The sequence below is a fragment of the Labrus bergylta genome, chromosome 7, assembly GCF_963930695.1.
Source record: "Labrus bergylta chromosome 7, fLabBer1.1, whole genome shotgun sequence".
Lineage (NCBI taxonomy): Eukaryota > Metazoa > Chordata > Actinopteri > Labriformes > Labridae > Labrus > Labrus bergylta.
In genome coordinates this window covers 18940326-18956268 of record NC_089201.1, presented here as the reverse complement: position 1 = coordinate 18956268, position 15943 = coordinate 18940326, and the positions used below count along the sequence as shown (strand labels likewise).

Below are 15943 nucleotides of genomic sequence, written 5' to 3'. Positions count from 1 at the left end.
GAGAGCTTAGCGTGACTCTACTCGTATCTTGTTCCTGTGTATGTATTGATAACTCTGTCTGTATATTTCATGATTTAAAATGATGATTTAAAAAGACGTAGAAGAGAAAACAAGTCTGTTTACGCGGTCACAGTTTCACTTCCTGGTGTGAGTTTACCCATGATGCTTTGCTGCAGCTCTCTATATATATATACCCCGTGTTGCAGCTACAGCGCCGCAGACTCGCTTGTGTGGAGCGACGCAGTAAACAAGTCCCTCGCTCCTCTCTCTCGGAGAAAGTCGCTCTATAAAGACTTTGCAGCGACAAGGTTTCACCTTGACTTACGAATGGTGAACTTTTCTGTGGAGTTTTTACTCAATAGTAATTGTTTTAGTTGTCAAAAAGGAGCTAAAGACCCGTGTTTCCTCGAAGCTATCATGCTGAACACCGAGGAAAGGTAGGAGGATGCTCATTTTATTCTGGAAACATTGAAAACAGATGGTTGATATCTGGATGACAGTTGCTGTTTGTTTCAGCAGGTGTAGAGTAACCTGGTTAGCTTTAGATAACTAATGTTTGCAGACCACTTATTTTACTGTGTCTGCATGTAGAGGTGGATGCTGCAGATACTTCGCCAAACATGGTACAGCAGACACTGATAATAAAACAAACTTAATCTTATAATGATTGTGCAAAGGAGTGAAGCTTACTTGCTGGGTGTGAAGGACTTTAGGTCACACAATAAGAAGGAAACCTGTCCTCCCTTTTAAGTATTCATTTTCTTCCGGGAACCTTTTCTGTGCTTTTTTTTTTTTTTTTTTTTAAATCCATGTAAAATAAATCTGGCTGAACCCACAACTTTTTTTTTTTTTTTACTACTGATGAATTTGTAAATTATTCTACCAAAAGTAAAAATCTGTGGTCTGTGGAATAACTACAAGTTTTTAATGCTAAGAGTTGCAAAAGCCTTAAAACTCAAAGGATATTTGCATTTATCTTTATCAGAGGAAAGTTCATTTAAGGATCTGGAGAAGCCGGCCGAGGTGTGATTGGGAAATAGATTTTCTGATTAATTGTTTGAAGTAATTATCAATAATTGGGCTACTTGTTATCACTAAAGAAATGAATGAACGGCTTACAGGAGAAAAAAAAAAACCTCATTAGAAAAAGTGCGATAATGAGAAAGTTGATGGAGAGAAAAGCTAACCTAAGACTGTTTTAATAATCATTTGAATAATTTTTCAAGAGAAATGTCCAAAGTCTTTTAGCTTTCAGTTCTTTAATGTGTTGATTAACCGATTTTTAAGAGGTTTTTTTAAATCATTGTACATGGAATTTTTAGCACACACAAACTGTGTTATATGAAGGATGCCCTCTGTCAAGATATGTAGAGAAAACACTGACTCAATTAGAGTCTCTGGGACTTTGTGAGAGGCCTTTCTTTAGCTAAAAATACAGTGTTAAATAGACATTATCATTAGTAGCAGCCCTCCTTACAGTTTGTTTAGTGTTGGCTTTCTGTCTACGACTGTACATGCAGGAGATCGCATCATACTATTATCTTCATTGCTCCAGAATTTTGACCGTTTCCAGTGTGCAAACAGAATCACATAATGACTTCTGCTGCAGCTGAGGTGTTTTATGTTGTACTAATGTTCCTATTGGATCAGCACAGGAGTCCTATGGGGAGATTTGGTGGCTCTGTAATATGTCTTGCATCAGGTGGTGTAGACCTAGAATAATATTGTTATGAGCACCTGCAATGATGCATTGTCATGGGTGTGTTTACTTTTGCTTTCGGTTTTTGTAATCAGAGGCATATGCTTTGTTTTGGTCCTCTGTGGGTTCATCATCGCAACACACAGAGAGAGGGGGAGAGCTCCGTTGCTGCTCTGTGCCAGAGCAGGGACTATATTAGCCCTCTGACTGTTATGGCTCTGTCAGCTGAAGGCATCAACTGGCCTACATCAGCCTTCTTACATAAGCCACCCCTCCTCCCTTCCTGGTGCACTTCTCAAGCATCAATGAAAAGTGTTGGTGTGTGTGTGAGAGAGGAACACAGGAGTGAATTCAGTCAGAAACAGCTGGATTATCTGACTTGAGTGTCAGAAAACAAGGCCTCCCCTTTGACTGACTGTCAGACTGATCTCCTCAGTGATTGCCGGAAGATTGTGGGTTAGAGTGCGGTTGAATCTTTCTGGAATGAAACCAAAACGTTAACGGTGCCAACAGTTTTAGCTGACATCCTGAGTTGTCACCTCAGCTATTAAAGGTGACTTCAGGCGAGCTTGCAGGCACATACAAGTCCTCAGAGGAACACATTGTACCGGTGCTGCATATTAAATCATATTTTAGTTGTCATCACATGATGAATATGATGATGACATGAATATATGAACTCATTCCCTGGCTGCCAAAGTCAATGTTTTCAAAACAGGTATCAGACATGCAGGCTCAAAGGCAGTGTTTATAAGACGCTGAATAATGATGTGGCTTTTCTGTTGAGGCTCATCCCTCAGTTTGATGTCAGACTGTTGTTTATCATTCCCACAGGCTTACCAAACTGTCCCAACAAAGCCGAATTAAACCAACATGGGAGATGGATTGACAAACCAAACTCAGCCTGTACTTTCAAACACTTTCTTGTCTTGTATTTCTAAGTCTTGAATATCTTTGAGGTTTCGTTAAGCGAGTGGTTTGTTGTCAAATTTGTCATGATCCTGAATTGTCCATGGGAAGAAGAGTGAAGTCTATCTGTATCTGAACATGGATTTTATGGGCACTTTTTCTTTTAAGGTTCGTTTTTCTCTAAAGATTTTTTATACCAAGACAACAGAGAGTGCTGATGTTTGTAGTTCTACAAGATGGAAATCACAACAGCTGTTGGCTCGATTGGAAAAAAATATATACCTCTTAAGATGATTTCTAAGAACTTTGGGGATGTCTTTAAACATGAATGTGTGACATTCACATCAGAAATCAAGTTTATCCTATGGGTTGGGGTTAGGCACGAGTCCCGCTGGTTGTGTTGTTTTTTTGTTGTTGTTGGAGCCTTGTTTACATGGACGGGAAAACCGACTCCTCCCATCGCTTATAAAAGCTGTTATAGCAAAGGACTAGAGAAAAGAAAACAAAAAAATGTGCTGCTTGTTTGAATGTCACATAAGCGTATTTAGATAATTGTAATTCTGTGTAAATGTATATGCATGTGAAGCTATGAGCTAACTAATTATCCTGGTTGAGGGGGGGTTGGAGGTGTGTCGGGGAGGGCGGGGGCTTCAGTATGGCGGAGGTGTCGCCAAACAGCAGTTTGATTTGGTTTCATGCTGGTGCTCAAGGGCGACATCTACTGGATCAAAAAGTCGCACATTCTACCTTAAACTCTTCATCTATAGATCCAACCTTAGGGTAAAATGTTGTCTTTCACTTATTAATACTTTAGTTTCTGACACTACAAAACCGATGTGATCGCCATCAAATTTGGCAGAATTTCTTTTGCATCTAACCAAGTACAAATAAAATTTGAACATATGCAAACATTGTAGTGGTGGGAATGTTAGCATGCATTTCTGTTAACTTGTATTTTTTAGGGTAAATAAATAAAATTAAAAAATATATATTTTAAAATTGATGAAAATAAACGTCACACGACCTTTTAAATTATTTCAGATCATCTTTTTACAATGTTTTTTATATGCATGAATAATACCTGTAGAATAAACTGAAATCTTCAGGTGTTCTCCGTCTGATTGGTTGATCAGTTTAGCTTCATGTACTCTGCTGAGTCAATATTCAGCCTGAATACAAACTTCCAGAAAAAACAAATGAGCGTTTGTAGAACATCCTGCATTGTACTAGCACTGATTTGTTGACCGGTTTGGTTTTTTGTTTTCCTCTGTGTATTTACAGTTTGACCCCAGGGGTCAAAATGGGATTTAAGAGGGGTCCAACACTAAGTTTTCAACGCACATGTCCCTTTCCTGTTTCTGTCTCAGCATCTTTTTCCGACCTGCTGCTCTGCCAAACTCCCAGAGGTCACGAGAAGTCTGTGGACTCTGCTGTTTATTTCCTGTATACAGCAACCTGATGTCTACGTCTACAACTTAAATTGTTTCACAATTTCTTTTTTTTTATTTTTATAGAGGGTCTAATAAGCTTATTTCTGTTTACTACCTGGCTTTAAACTTAGGCTTTTTCCACTGCAAAGCCGATGATTATAGTGTTGGAAGGAGGTTTGTGTTTCAGTCTTCTTGGAGAGCCTACCACAGCTCTTCCTGTTTTGGATGAGTCGTGTGTTTCTTGGCGGTCGACCAAACCCTGCTACAGCAGCGAGGGCTCAACCCCCGACCGCGCATCCCCCGAAACAATCCACCTGAATCAGTTCTCAAAACAACTCCCAACTAAGGAAGGGCAAACTGGAAGTGGAAGCGTCCATCCTTAGAAAGAATAAAAAAACACATTTCTCTTGCGCTCACCCGTCCTTGCAGGATGAGACCATGACGCACTTGGCATCTTTGAGCCTCATTGCATCACAGAGATGATTAAATCCTTGTCAGCATATTAATACAGCACAGACTTGTCAGTGTGCTTGGTCTTCATGTCAGTGCTTGAGTCGGTTTCACCCATCAAGACAATCTTTTTTTAAAATCCATAACCTACATTCTGTTTTAGCGCCAGCTCATGACCTATTGGGGGGTCTAAAGGTCGCAACTCTCCAGCTAAAATGGCATCATGGGACGAGGGAGGGCTGCTTTGGAGTGTGTCTGAAATGTCAGAGGACATAAGTGTTGCCTTTCAAAACAAGCTGGCATTTGGTCAAGGACAGGCTCATATGTCGGCCTCTGAAAGGGAAGATGGAAAAAGAGAAGCAGGTCTTGACATCTTGGCGAGCGTGTTTATCTCTTCCTCCATCTGCGTCCTACCTGTTGTCCCCGATACAGTCTCTATCGAGCTTGTTTATCAGGGATAAATCAACAGAAGTTCTTGGCTCTCAGACTGTTTTAATGAGGCTGGCCAGCGTTCCTCACTCTTTCGAAGCTTTACCAGCCTGAGAGGGGATTCTTGAAGAGTTAAAATTGAACTTTTTCCTGCTGAACACTGGCTCTATAGATGTTACATGACTCCTTTTACATCAGTATTTAGGTTATTAAGCACCTTTCCCTGCTGTTTTCTCTGTAAGCGAGAAGTGGAATCGATGCCTATAATCACCCAATTCCTTTTCTTATTTTTTTCAATCGTTTTTCATTAGTTTATCCAATCGTTTGCATTTTTACTGGTTAACCACTCAGAAGTTTAGCTGAAATGATACGGCACCTGTAATAATAAAGTTTCATATTATTGTGATATGGAGTCAATTTTCTGTATAGTTAATAATTAAATCCCAGATTTATACTGTAACTAAGCATGATTGATTATGATGGTTGTTGCTTTTTAGGGCCGTACCTATCAAATATAGTCATTATCAATTCATCTGCGGATTATTTTCTTGATTAATCAACCAACTGTCTGATCTATAAAACATCCGAAACTCTGAAAAAAGTGCCACTGAACCTGAACGCTGATACAAGGATGCACGAATTGTGAAAATTAGGGCTGAATCAGCAGTTTGGTTTACTAACTTGCCAGCATTGAATTGATGGGACACATTGGCTAATGATATCAGATCATGCCGCATTATTTGCTGATGTCTTTCAACAGGGTGGATACCAACGTCTCCCTTTTGTGGAACCAGCAGGCTTCAACACAGACTAATTATTGCAGCTTTACTGCTTCATAACGAGTAAAGGATCTGAAAATTTCTGCTTCCAATGCAGTAAGAGAAGCTCCAGGTGTGGGTCACCTAAACAAGAATGTAACATAGAGAAAGATAAGACAGAGAAGCTCAGAGAATGTTGTTTATCGGGAGCAGGAAATAAGTCTTAACTTCTTAAAGGAGCAGCAAAAACGTCCTTCTCCCTGACGAGACAGGGAAAGGGTGTGTGCAGTTGCTGCTGGGGCATGAACAGACATAATGAGCTTTGTTTTCCATTGCACACCCTCTTGGCTAGCGACGCAGATCAGGTTGTCCAGGCTACCTGTCGGCTCTGCAGAGGAGCACACATGACTGTGATACGCCCAATACAAAGTCAAAAACAGGTCTATCTCGCTGGCTCAGCTTCAGCTTGTGGGTTATTGTGAGGTGTCGGGTTTCAGTAAAGGTGTCAAAGTAATTTTAGGAAACAAACTGAGGGAAGCTGTTGAGGTTATGTACTCATGTAAAAGGCCCAAATCTTTCATTAGAGCAATCCCAAAGCACTCGTGTTCGGGCCTGTCCCAGGATCGTCGGCCGGCTGCCATCATGTCTGGTCTGAGATGCATGACTGTAACTCAAAACGTTTAAGATGTGTGTTCCCGAAAGCCTTCCAAGCTATTTGCGGAGGTGTTTACAGATCATGTGCTTGTTTATGATGCATGCCTTCCACCTCACGCACGACCCGTCAAGGGCTCTCTGAATGCTGTCGCAGCAGGATCGTTGTAAACAAACAGCCTGTGATGGACTTTCAGCAGATTCAATTGAATTAAACTTTATTTAATTCCAGCATTTTTTTTTAACACGGCGTCCACATCACACGCTCTCTTTCTTTGTTCTTTATGTAACATGATGTGAGTTTGTTTGGATATAGTCTCAGGGTTGGAAGAATAATGCAGCACATTGGACCAATGAGTCTCAGGTTTCAGTTGCAGTCAGTTCACCAATTCTTGTTATCAGAAACTAATTCAGAGTGAAATCAACCAGTTTCTTCCTCTGAAGGTGGTGGTTGTTGTTGCACTGGTTCTTAATCTTTGCTAATAACACACAAATGCTAATTGAATTGAAAGTATGGCTGCATAGCGAAGATCTAAGTTGAGAGTTTTGCCTCAGGTGTTTCAGTTTCACTTCAGCGTATCACGGTTAGTTGCCCCGAGGCTTATTCCTGTAAATAAAAATCGTTGTTTACAATTATTATTTCATGCATCATGCTTTCTGTATAACAAACAAATCGAGTGCAGTATGCCCATGTTATACATTTGCAAAGCCAAGTCTTTAAATTAAACTGTGCACTGTTTAATTCCAGTTAAACTTGTCTGTCTTAGTGCGTTGCTGTGTTGATATGTTATTGATCAGTTCTTATTTGCATGCTTGATACATCAAAATAAATCAAGTGCATTGCCACAAAGCACATCTGGCAGTTTTAACCTCCCAGGTTTCATTTCTTTAGTGATTAAAAATGTCCTGCTGCAGCTGCAACAGGCTTTTACCTCTCAGCCAAACCGTTTCCTGCTCTAGCTGTTTTTATAGAGTTCAATGGAGGAAAATGAGCCTGGATAGGTCACTTCAGTGACTCTTTAAACAATGGATCGCCTACTAAATAGCTTAAGCAGCAGCCAACACCAACACTGTCCAAACAGTTCAGTTTGACAAGCTTGGCAGCGGGCATTTCAGGAAATCACAGTACAGTCACTTTACATTAGAGTCCTCTTTACTTCATACAACAGCAAGGAGTGAAAAACGTATCTCATAGCTGTTATGATGTCTCCCAGTGAGTTTTTGTTTCAGAGAAAAAAAGAGCTTACAAACAATCATTTTATTCAAGTCATGTTGTTCTTTTAAAGATTATTTGAAACTGAAGCTGAATGTAAAATGACTTTAAAACTGTACTCAAGAGAGAGCACCCAGTATGTAACTTTTTTTTTCTGTTCCTTCCCCCTCCAGTTCCTGGTTAGCGGGGTCTCGGCTGACCTGCTCCATCCCTCAGTCTCCGGGGCCTCTGTGGTGCTCCTGATGCCCCTCACCCACTACTGAAGATCCCGGGTGGGCGAGGGACGGTCAGGGATCACTCTCTCGGCGTGCTCCTACACAAGGTGAGGGACATTTTTTACATCCCCAAAATGACATTGCCACCATGTTATAACCCATTCGACATGAAGTGCTGGCTTCCTGTTGGAAAGTGAATACAGCTCACAGTCGTGTGGATGGTCATGCAAATATTATGCAAAAACTCTGCCTGAACTTCTCTAAATGTGTCCTGTTTATCTTTTAAACAGGGACTTTCACATGTTATTAAAATAGATAATATCCCTGATTTGTATTTTGAAAGATTTCATTTTGAGATAAAGGTAAATTTGATGAAACCTGAATGGTTCTAAAGATTTGATACAGGTTAAAAAAAAGCCTACATGTGTTGTTCTGATGTCTTGTGCACACTAAAGGTAATAATTGTGTTAAGTGCTTCGCTCTGACTCTCCCTTTGAGTTCATTTATAAAGCTTAAAAACCCTTTAATCCGTTTTGTGTTCTCATCCTGTGCACCTGCTTTGGATTTGATGCATGAATTCATTCATTAATTTGTCACACTTCCTCATTTAAATATAACGTAACAAGTGAGTTTATTCCTGCAGCGCTTCAAGAACGCCTGACAGAACATCTCAAAATACAATAATACAGTTGATAGAATGATTTTATGTTATTATCTGTGATGTGTCGGTGTGTGCACACTGAGTGCTGTGTGTGTGTCTGTGGACATGTGCACATGTGTCAAGTTGTACCCCGGACATGTGACTGACTGTCCCCAGGGATTAGAGATTTAGGATCAGACAGATCAGTCCTAAATGTCATATTGACGTCCTCATCTGTCCTCAGCGTCTGAGTAACGTAACTGCTCCATCACATGGGGATGGACAAAGTCTGGCATACACTCACACTGACTTATAGAAACAGAGTAAAGTTTGAGTCTTCTCGTCTGCTTCAGTAGTAGCACACGTTTCTTTTTAGATCAAGTGAATGCAGACATTTAGCATCCTCCGTATCCTCCTGATAATTAGGAAACGATAAATGCATGAAGTGCTGCAGGGAGCCAAATGAAGCTGCAAACAAAGAGGCTACACATTTATAACGTGGCCATCACCGCTGTTGACACAGAACTCGTGCTAAGCTGTCACATGCCCTCAGCACGCAATCATATGCTTGACAAATATCTGAAGAGAGACATGACAGTAAGTCAATAAAGACAGAGGCACACATCATCCTCAGTGCGTCTACTTCTCCTCCAAGATGCTCAGATGTCTGTAACCACTTCCTCTTTGACTCATTTCACTTCTTTAAAAAGCTTTCAGTTATTGCCTTTAATTTTTAAAAGGGCCCGGTGCTGCAGTGGGTTACAAGAAGAATGTAAAGGCAATAAAGTTTCAACATGTTAACACTTTAAAGTCGGACGACTTGCTCTTCAAACACTCAACAATTAGTCCTAAATCTTCGTATTGTTTTCTGAGGATGGAGAAGTGTTTAATATATCTGTGTTGGGAGGTGAAGACAGAGACATATCTTTTATTAATAATTAAAACTCTTCCAGCCACATTTTGACATCTTCCAAAGGGAACACAGACAGAATTAAATTTCAGCCTTAACGAGCTTTTGAAAAGGATCAACTAATAAAATTGCATCAGCAACCGTGTCATGTAGCTGCAGTGTGAATTTGTCGCTCTATGAACTAAATAGTAGCTCCTTTCTGTCCCCTCTGCTTTAATCCAGGATGAAAAGTTAACAGTGACACAGGGCGCTCCAGGGAGTGGAAACCCCTCTTTTCTCCGCTTCCACTACCAGCTAAGTGAGCGCCGCTCAGCCTTCTGGGATACAGCTCTATCAGGAGACAGCCTTTTCCTGGAGATCCCCACCGGCTCGCTCATGGAGGGAAGCAAGGAAGGGTAAGACCCTTTCCTTTTTTTGTTTTAAAACATTTGTCCTGACACTAAATGGTAAATAGACTACTTATCTGTACAATATGCTGCTGTGAGTTTACAGTGAAGTCTCACTAAGGGAGATTTTAAAATGTGTTTTGAATGGGGTTGCAACAATACCAGATTTTTTAAATATATTTTGGACCTCTTTTGCCTTTTATTAGAAAGGTCAGGTGAAAGGAGGCAGTAAACGTTGGGAGGAAAGAGAGTGGGTGATGATATGCAGCAAAGGGCCGAGGTCGGATTCAAACCCACGGCCACCATGATAAGGACTATAGCTTCTGTACAAGGGGCACGCCACCTAAGCACTAGGCTATCGGCAATCGACAATACCAGAATTTTAAACTTCGATACGATAGTAAAACTTGAATGGTATCGATACCCTTTGATTTTGAGCAACAAAAATATAAATCTTAGGTATCAAATTTTGGGTCATTTCCTGTCTTAACTACCGAAAACTGGGAAAAACTGTGATTGTATCTGTTTAAAACACGTCGTATCGAAGTATCGGCTAATTTTGATGACCTCAGTCTTGAGAACTGAACACTCTGCTGCTCTGTTTCCAGAGAACATGGGAGATTTATTAACTAGGTTAAGCCCTGTCTTAAGTTCCTCTTACTACCTGAAATGAACCGTGTTAAAACAGAAATAACTCCTTCTGAGAAACAGTGAAAGTGTGCATAACAAATGGGCCTATACTGTACACCTGCGGCTGCTTTTATTGTGTTTAATCTGTGCGTGCTAAATCAAAATGGATGCTGATAAGTTTCTGTTTTATTGCCTGCCGTTGTGTCTATAATCAATGTCATGCCACAGTAACCTCGCCTGCTGCGGGCACAAAGCCCACACCGTCGTATGGGCAGCCGGCGCTGCAGCTGCCACTGCATTATTATGTAAAGTTGCAGCTCTTATGTAAAAAGAAAAAAAATGTGCGTCATCACCTCTCCCTGTTCAGTGGCTGACTCTCTCTCTCTCGCTCTGTTCTGTTCTGTTCTGTCCTCCTCAGGCTAACGGCTCTGCTCGAGTTCGCAGAGGAGAAGCTCAAAGTTAACTACGTGTTCCTGTGGTTCCATAAAAACAGAGAGGATCGATGTAAGTTCTTCTTTTTAAGTCATAAAAATACACCTTGGTATCTCTTTTCTCGCAACCTTTTTTCACACTGATTTCATAACACATTTCATTGTGCACCCGATCAATAGTACAGATTTATTTCTGAGTGTTTTCACGGCTGGATGAAGCAGCCATGTGGCCCCCGGGGCCAAACTTTGTTGTTGCCGCATGTGTTTAAGCTCAAATACTGGAAGCGGCAGTTAACAAATAAAGTTAGCAAATTTGAACGCCTGAACACCTTGAAGCCTCACTACTCAACATGTTGACATTTAATCTCTGTAAAAATACAAATATGGAATGTGGAGTTTTCTGAGAAGTTGTGAACAGTTGTGAGAAACATCAATCTAGAGAGAGAGACCCCCCCCCCCCCCAGAGGAAGCATATACTGTAAAGACAATTGGTCCAGGCACTGAACCTTGTGGCACTCCATGGCTAACTTTGGTGTGCATAGAGGACTTATCATTAACATGTACAAACTGAGATCGGTCTGATCAGTAGGATTCAAACCAACTTAAAGCAGTCCCTGTAATTCCAAGTGAATGTTCTAGTCTGTATAATAGGATCTGATGGTCAATAGTGTCAAAAGCAGCACTAAGATCTAACAAGACGAGCACAGAGAGAAGTCCCCTGTCTGAAGCTAGAAGTAGATCGTTTGTAACTTTGAGTGTGCAACTATGAGTCTCCTTGGGTTTTTGAACACCATGAAATAAAGTTTGGAAAAGCTTTGCTGGTGAATAAAGAAATGTTCTTGAGAAACTTTGCCATATTCAACTCTTACTTCTCATCAGGCTAGTGCCACGTGAGAATCAAATCAGGAAACGAGAAACCACTCAAGAATCGGAAAAACCCTGAGTCGAATTCTGTGTATCCCGTAAATGACGTAAATGTGTTTCAAACTAATGCTTTGAAAAGTGTTCATGCAGGTCATAGCTTAGATTATTTTCAACTTTATTAAGCAAATAAATGAGACATATTAGCATGCAGTTATCATTCAGGTTCCTGCAGCACATCCTCTGACACCTCTGACTCGTTTCCTCCTCAGTGTGCATCATCAAGACGTTCCACTACATGGGCTTCGAGATGGTGAAGCCGGGAAACTCCATGGTACCTGCCCGGTCCGATCTGGCCTTCATGGTTTACTCTCTGGACAACAGCAGCTCAGACGAGGAGTGACTGCCACACGGCCTCCTGACACCTCCCTCTCCCACCCTGACTCCCCCCCCCTTTCCTTTCCCATCCCTCCGCCTCCAATAGACACACACCTTCTGCCTCGACTCTCGCTCTGACAAAACCCCAAACCTCTCCCCTCAGAAATCCCCTCATCAACGACTGGGAAGGTGTCACCTTTTTTTTTTTCTTTCTTTCTTTTAAACAGACTTGTGATTTAAGAGGGAGATTTGAAGCGGTTGGATTTCCATATGATGCAGACACCCCCTCCTCCCACCTTTTCTCATCCCCGGAGGAGAACTGCAGATGGGAAGCGGCGTAGCTTGAATTAAGTCACCACATGCATCTTGTTTTATTTTTATTTTTTCCTGCTTACTGATTTGTCTCGTTGCTACATTCTTAGTTTGTGCTGGCATCGACAAGACAAACAAACAGGAAGCATATCTCTTCTCTGACAGCTTCAAACTTTTTTCAGAAGAGACTTTGGTCTGTAAAAACATGCAAGCGGTGCTGGTAGGGCTAAAAAAAAAAAAAAAAACTTTATGGGTTGGGTTCGGTCAAAATAATGTGTTGCTTCATGATATAGATAACGGGTGAAAACCTGATGTTTCATTTAAGCTCATCTAAACGTGTCTTTGCAGTCTTTCCTGATGTACGTTTAGGCATCATTCCAGCACATGTCAAACACTCTGCTGTTTTGTTTTGTTCTTATCTGCCCAAAATACCCATATCCAGTCTCTCCACTTGTGTCACAGCTTTAAAAAAAAAAAAAAAAAAGCAGCATGTTTGTTGAATGTCTCAACAAGGAAGCTGCCAACATGCTGAGGCAAATCCCTCCTCTTCCTTCTCCGAGAAAGAATCATGTCAAGCTGAAGATGGGAGTCACTGACAAGCTGGAAAAGGAGGATGGCCGCGTTTGTTTTTCCATTTTATTTTGCCCATCGCATACAGTAACGAATGCTTAGAGTGAATTTTTTTTTTTTTTAAGAATCATAAGCTGCATAATTGTTGGTGTAAGATGATCCGGTTGAAAGAGGAACTCAACTTGATGTTTCTTTGCATTAAAGTGTAAAAAATTATGTTTGAATCTGGTGAAGCTTTAGCCCAACTTTGGACCATTCATGTATCAAATTCAAACCAAGCTAAGGATCTTTTTATACAAAAAATAAACAACTACAGTAATGATAGCTAAGAGCCTTTGAAGGTTGTTAAACAGCATTGAAGATTGTTCTGAGGGTGTGTGTAAGCATCTTGTGTGCCTCTTTTAACTATTGGGTTAAGAAAATGATTTAGTCGCTTGCATAATGAGCCTGATTTCAACCTGTCTGTCTTTTACTGGCTATATTCAGGTAGTTTGATATGACAGTGTCCTTGCTTGTCCCTTAAAAGTATTAGGGAATGTGTTATTTTTAATGAAAATAATAAATAAAACTATCCAAGATCTACAGCAGTGGTTCTCAACTGGTGGGTTGGGACCTGTTTTCAGTGGGTCGTGAACATGTGACTGGAAAACAAAAAGTGTCCTAAATTCTTTGAAGCGCTCTTTAAACATGCTGGTTTTGTTCCTTCTCTTTATTCCATCACATGTTTTGCACCATCTGAGGTCCAGACTGCACATTTTCTCATTCTATAAATCTGATTGGTTGAAAAAAAATATCAGAAATCTGGATCGCGATTTAAATTAAGGAGTTGGTGGTGGGTCCTTAGGCTAGGTGAGTTGAGAACTACTGCTCCTACAGTATGTAGGGAAATATATCCCTTTCTATTGAGCAGTTTTATTCAGCTCTGTATTGTAGATCAATGAAATTTACAGCTGCTGTCTTGATTTTGAAAAAAGCACAACTTGAGAGGGGAGAGGGGGGATCTGGATTTGAAACAGTCAATCTATTTTATTCAGCTGTAAATCAGCCCCCAAACAGTGCAAACTTCTGTTTAACAACCTTCTGGGTTTTTCCAAAGATCACTGAAACACCCTGTGACTGGAATAATGGTTACATACGAGAGGCACAAACTGGGCTTTGTGAGGCTTCATTCAGCCCCCAAGAGTCATCAGTTTGATTCCCCAACGTCAGCTGAAAGCTTGATTAAAATCGGGGGCTTTTTGTGCCTAAAGAGGAGAATGCAATGTTCATATTTTTTTTTTTTTTTTTTTTTTTTAACTCCTAAGTCTTATTGAAGAATGTCTCACAGTTTCCATATTTCACCCCATGCTGATTCAGACCCTAATGTGAGGAAACTCGACAGAGGGGTACAACAACAAACAGCAGCACTTCAGGTTATTGCCATATATGCAAAACACAGGAGGAATCTTATGCAGGTTTTACTTTTGGTTTTGTTATTTTTAGCATTCTATAACCAAAACGCCAAAGAATCCGTGTCTGTAAAAAACGATTGATTTTAAGTCCTTTTTTGGAATTCAGCTGATTGAATCCCTAGTTTGGTATGTAAAGCAATATAAACCTACATTCCCCATGCCAGCCGTACTACCTGTTGCACCTCAGACAAACATGATAGTCGACTGTTCCATGTTGGTGTTGGGATGGGGTGGGGGCCGCCTTCTTCTTCTTGTTCTTCTCCTGCATGTGTTCAGAACATACGAGTCTTCATTGCTACTGATTAAGCCCTGACTATAAGCTGTTAGGAAATGTCAATATATGAATTTTTTCTCAGAGGTCTATTTTTATGTATGTATATTTCTCTAATGTTTACTGTGATAGTTTTAGGGATCTATTTTTTGTTTTCAGTGACAATAGTGTTAGCAAACATTCAACGACAATCCACTCTTGTATACTTTGGAAAATTTTGTCTTGGGGGGGAACAATAAAACTTGTTATCTAAACAGACTTTTTCTGTTCGTTTTTGTTTTTTGACAGATTTGGGTTCAGGGGATGCATGTGTGTCTCTGTCACATGTTTTTTATTATTATTATCACATTAAACATCCAATGGGAACCGCACATGGTTGGGCAAAGGTTAGAAAACTGAGAAACCAAACTGTTGGCCTTGAAATAACTACGATTATACAAGCAGACTGCCATGGCGGCCCTGATTAAGATTGACAGGAGATAAGAAAAATTAAATAGAGAAGCGCTACAAGTCTGATTATTTAGGAAATGAAAGTGTGTTTCTTTTTTTTTAAGGAACAGTAGTTGTGATGAGTTGTGTTTCAGCCAATCGCTGACTCAGCGGCTAATCTCCGACCAGCTCAGCTGACAGCACAGAACAGCTCACCTTGGCCTCACGCCAGGGACCGACTGAAGCCTCCACAGTCAGTTGATCTAGAGATCTATTTTCAGTGTTCAGGCCAGAATGAACTCAGCTGGGCTATATCTGCGTCTCTAATACACCCCCAGCCTCCTTTGTTTTTTTCCCCTCTTAAAGGAGAAGGAGCCATCAGAGGTCAGAGCGCTGACCTGCAGTTTGTTGTCTTCAGGTTTAAAACAACACAACGCTGCTCCAGAGAGTTAACTGAAACAGCCCATCTGACCTGTGGCTCCATTCCCTACTCTCTTACTCTTTTTATGACTCAATCCACTGTCCTATCTCTGAAAGAAGCCCCCCCACACACACACACTCTACTTTGAGAAAATAGGGATCCAAGTCTTTAAAGTTGCACAAGACTTATTGGATATAGGAATCAATAGTTTTTGAAATTTTGTGTTTTCTAATCATACATTCTCATTTTTTTTCTGTTTTTGTTGTTGATCACTGAGATGTTCTGAGATCTTTTTCAAAGATTTATGTTTGTGCTTTTGTGCCTTTATTGTAGAGATAGGACAGTGGATAAAGTTGGAAATCAGGAAGAGAGTGGGGAAAGGAGCTAAAGGTCAGATTCCAACCTGGCCATCCGCTTTGAGGACTAAAGCCCCTGTACATGGGGAGTGCACTAACAACTAGGCGACTGACACCTTGTGTATATTGTTTTTTATGGGGGT

The 15943-nt window shown here is 40.6% G+C and overlaps 1 protein-coding gene across 1 annotated transcript; it reads left to right on the top strand.

Moving 5' to 3' along the window:
• The first annotated feature begins 212 nt into the window (after positions 1 to 212).
• On the top strand, positions 213 to 14852 carry oaz2a (ornithine decarboxylase antizyme 2a). Its single transcript, XM_020660750.3, is given in 6 exon segments — positions 213 to 437; positions 7713 to 7779; positions 7781 to 7861; positions 9527 to 9699; positions 10739 to 10824; positions 11885 to 14852. Coding segments are annotated over 6 exon segments (648 nt in total). The 5' UTR covers positions 213 to 327; the 3' UTR covers positions 12016 to 14852.
• Positions 14853 to 15943: the final 1091 nt, after the last annotated feature.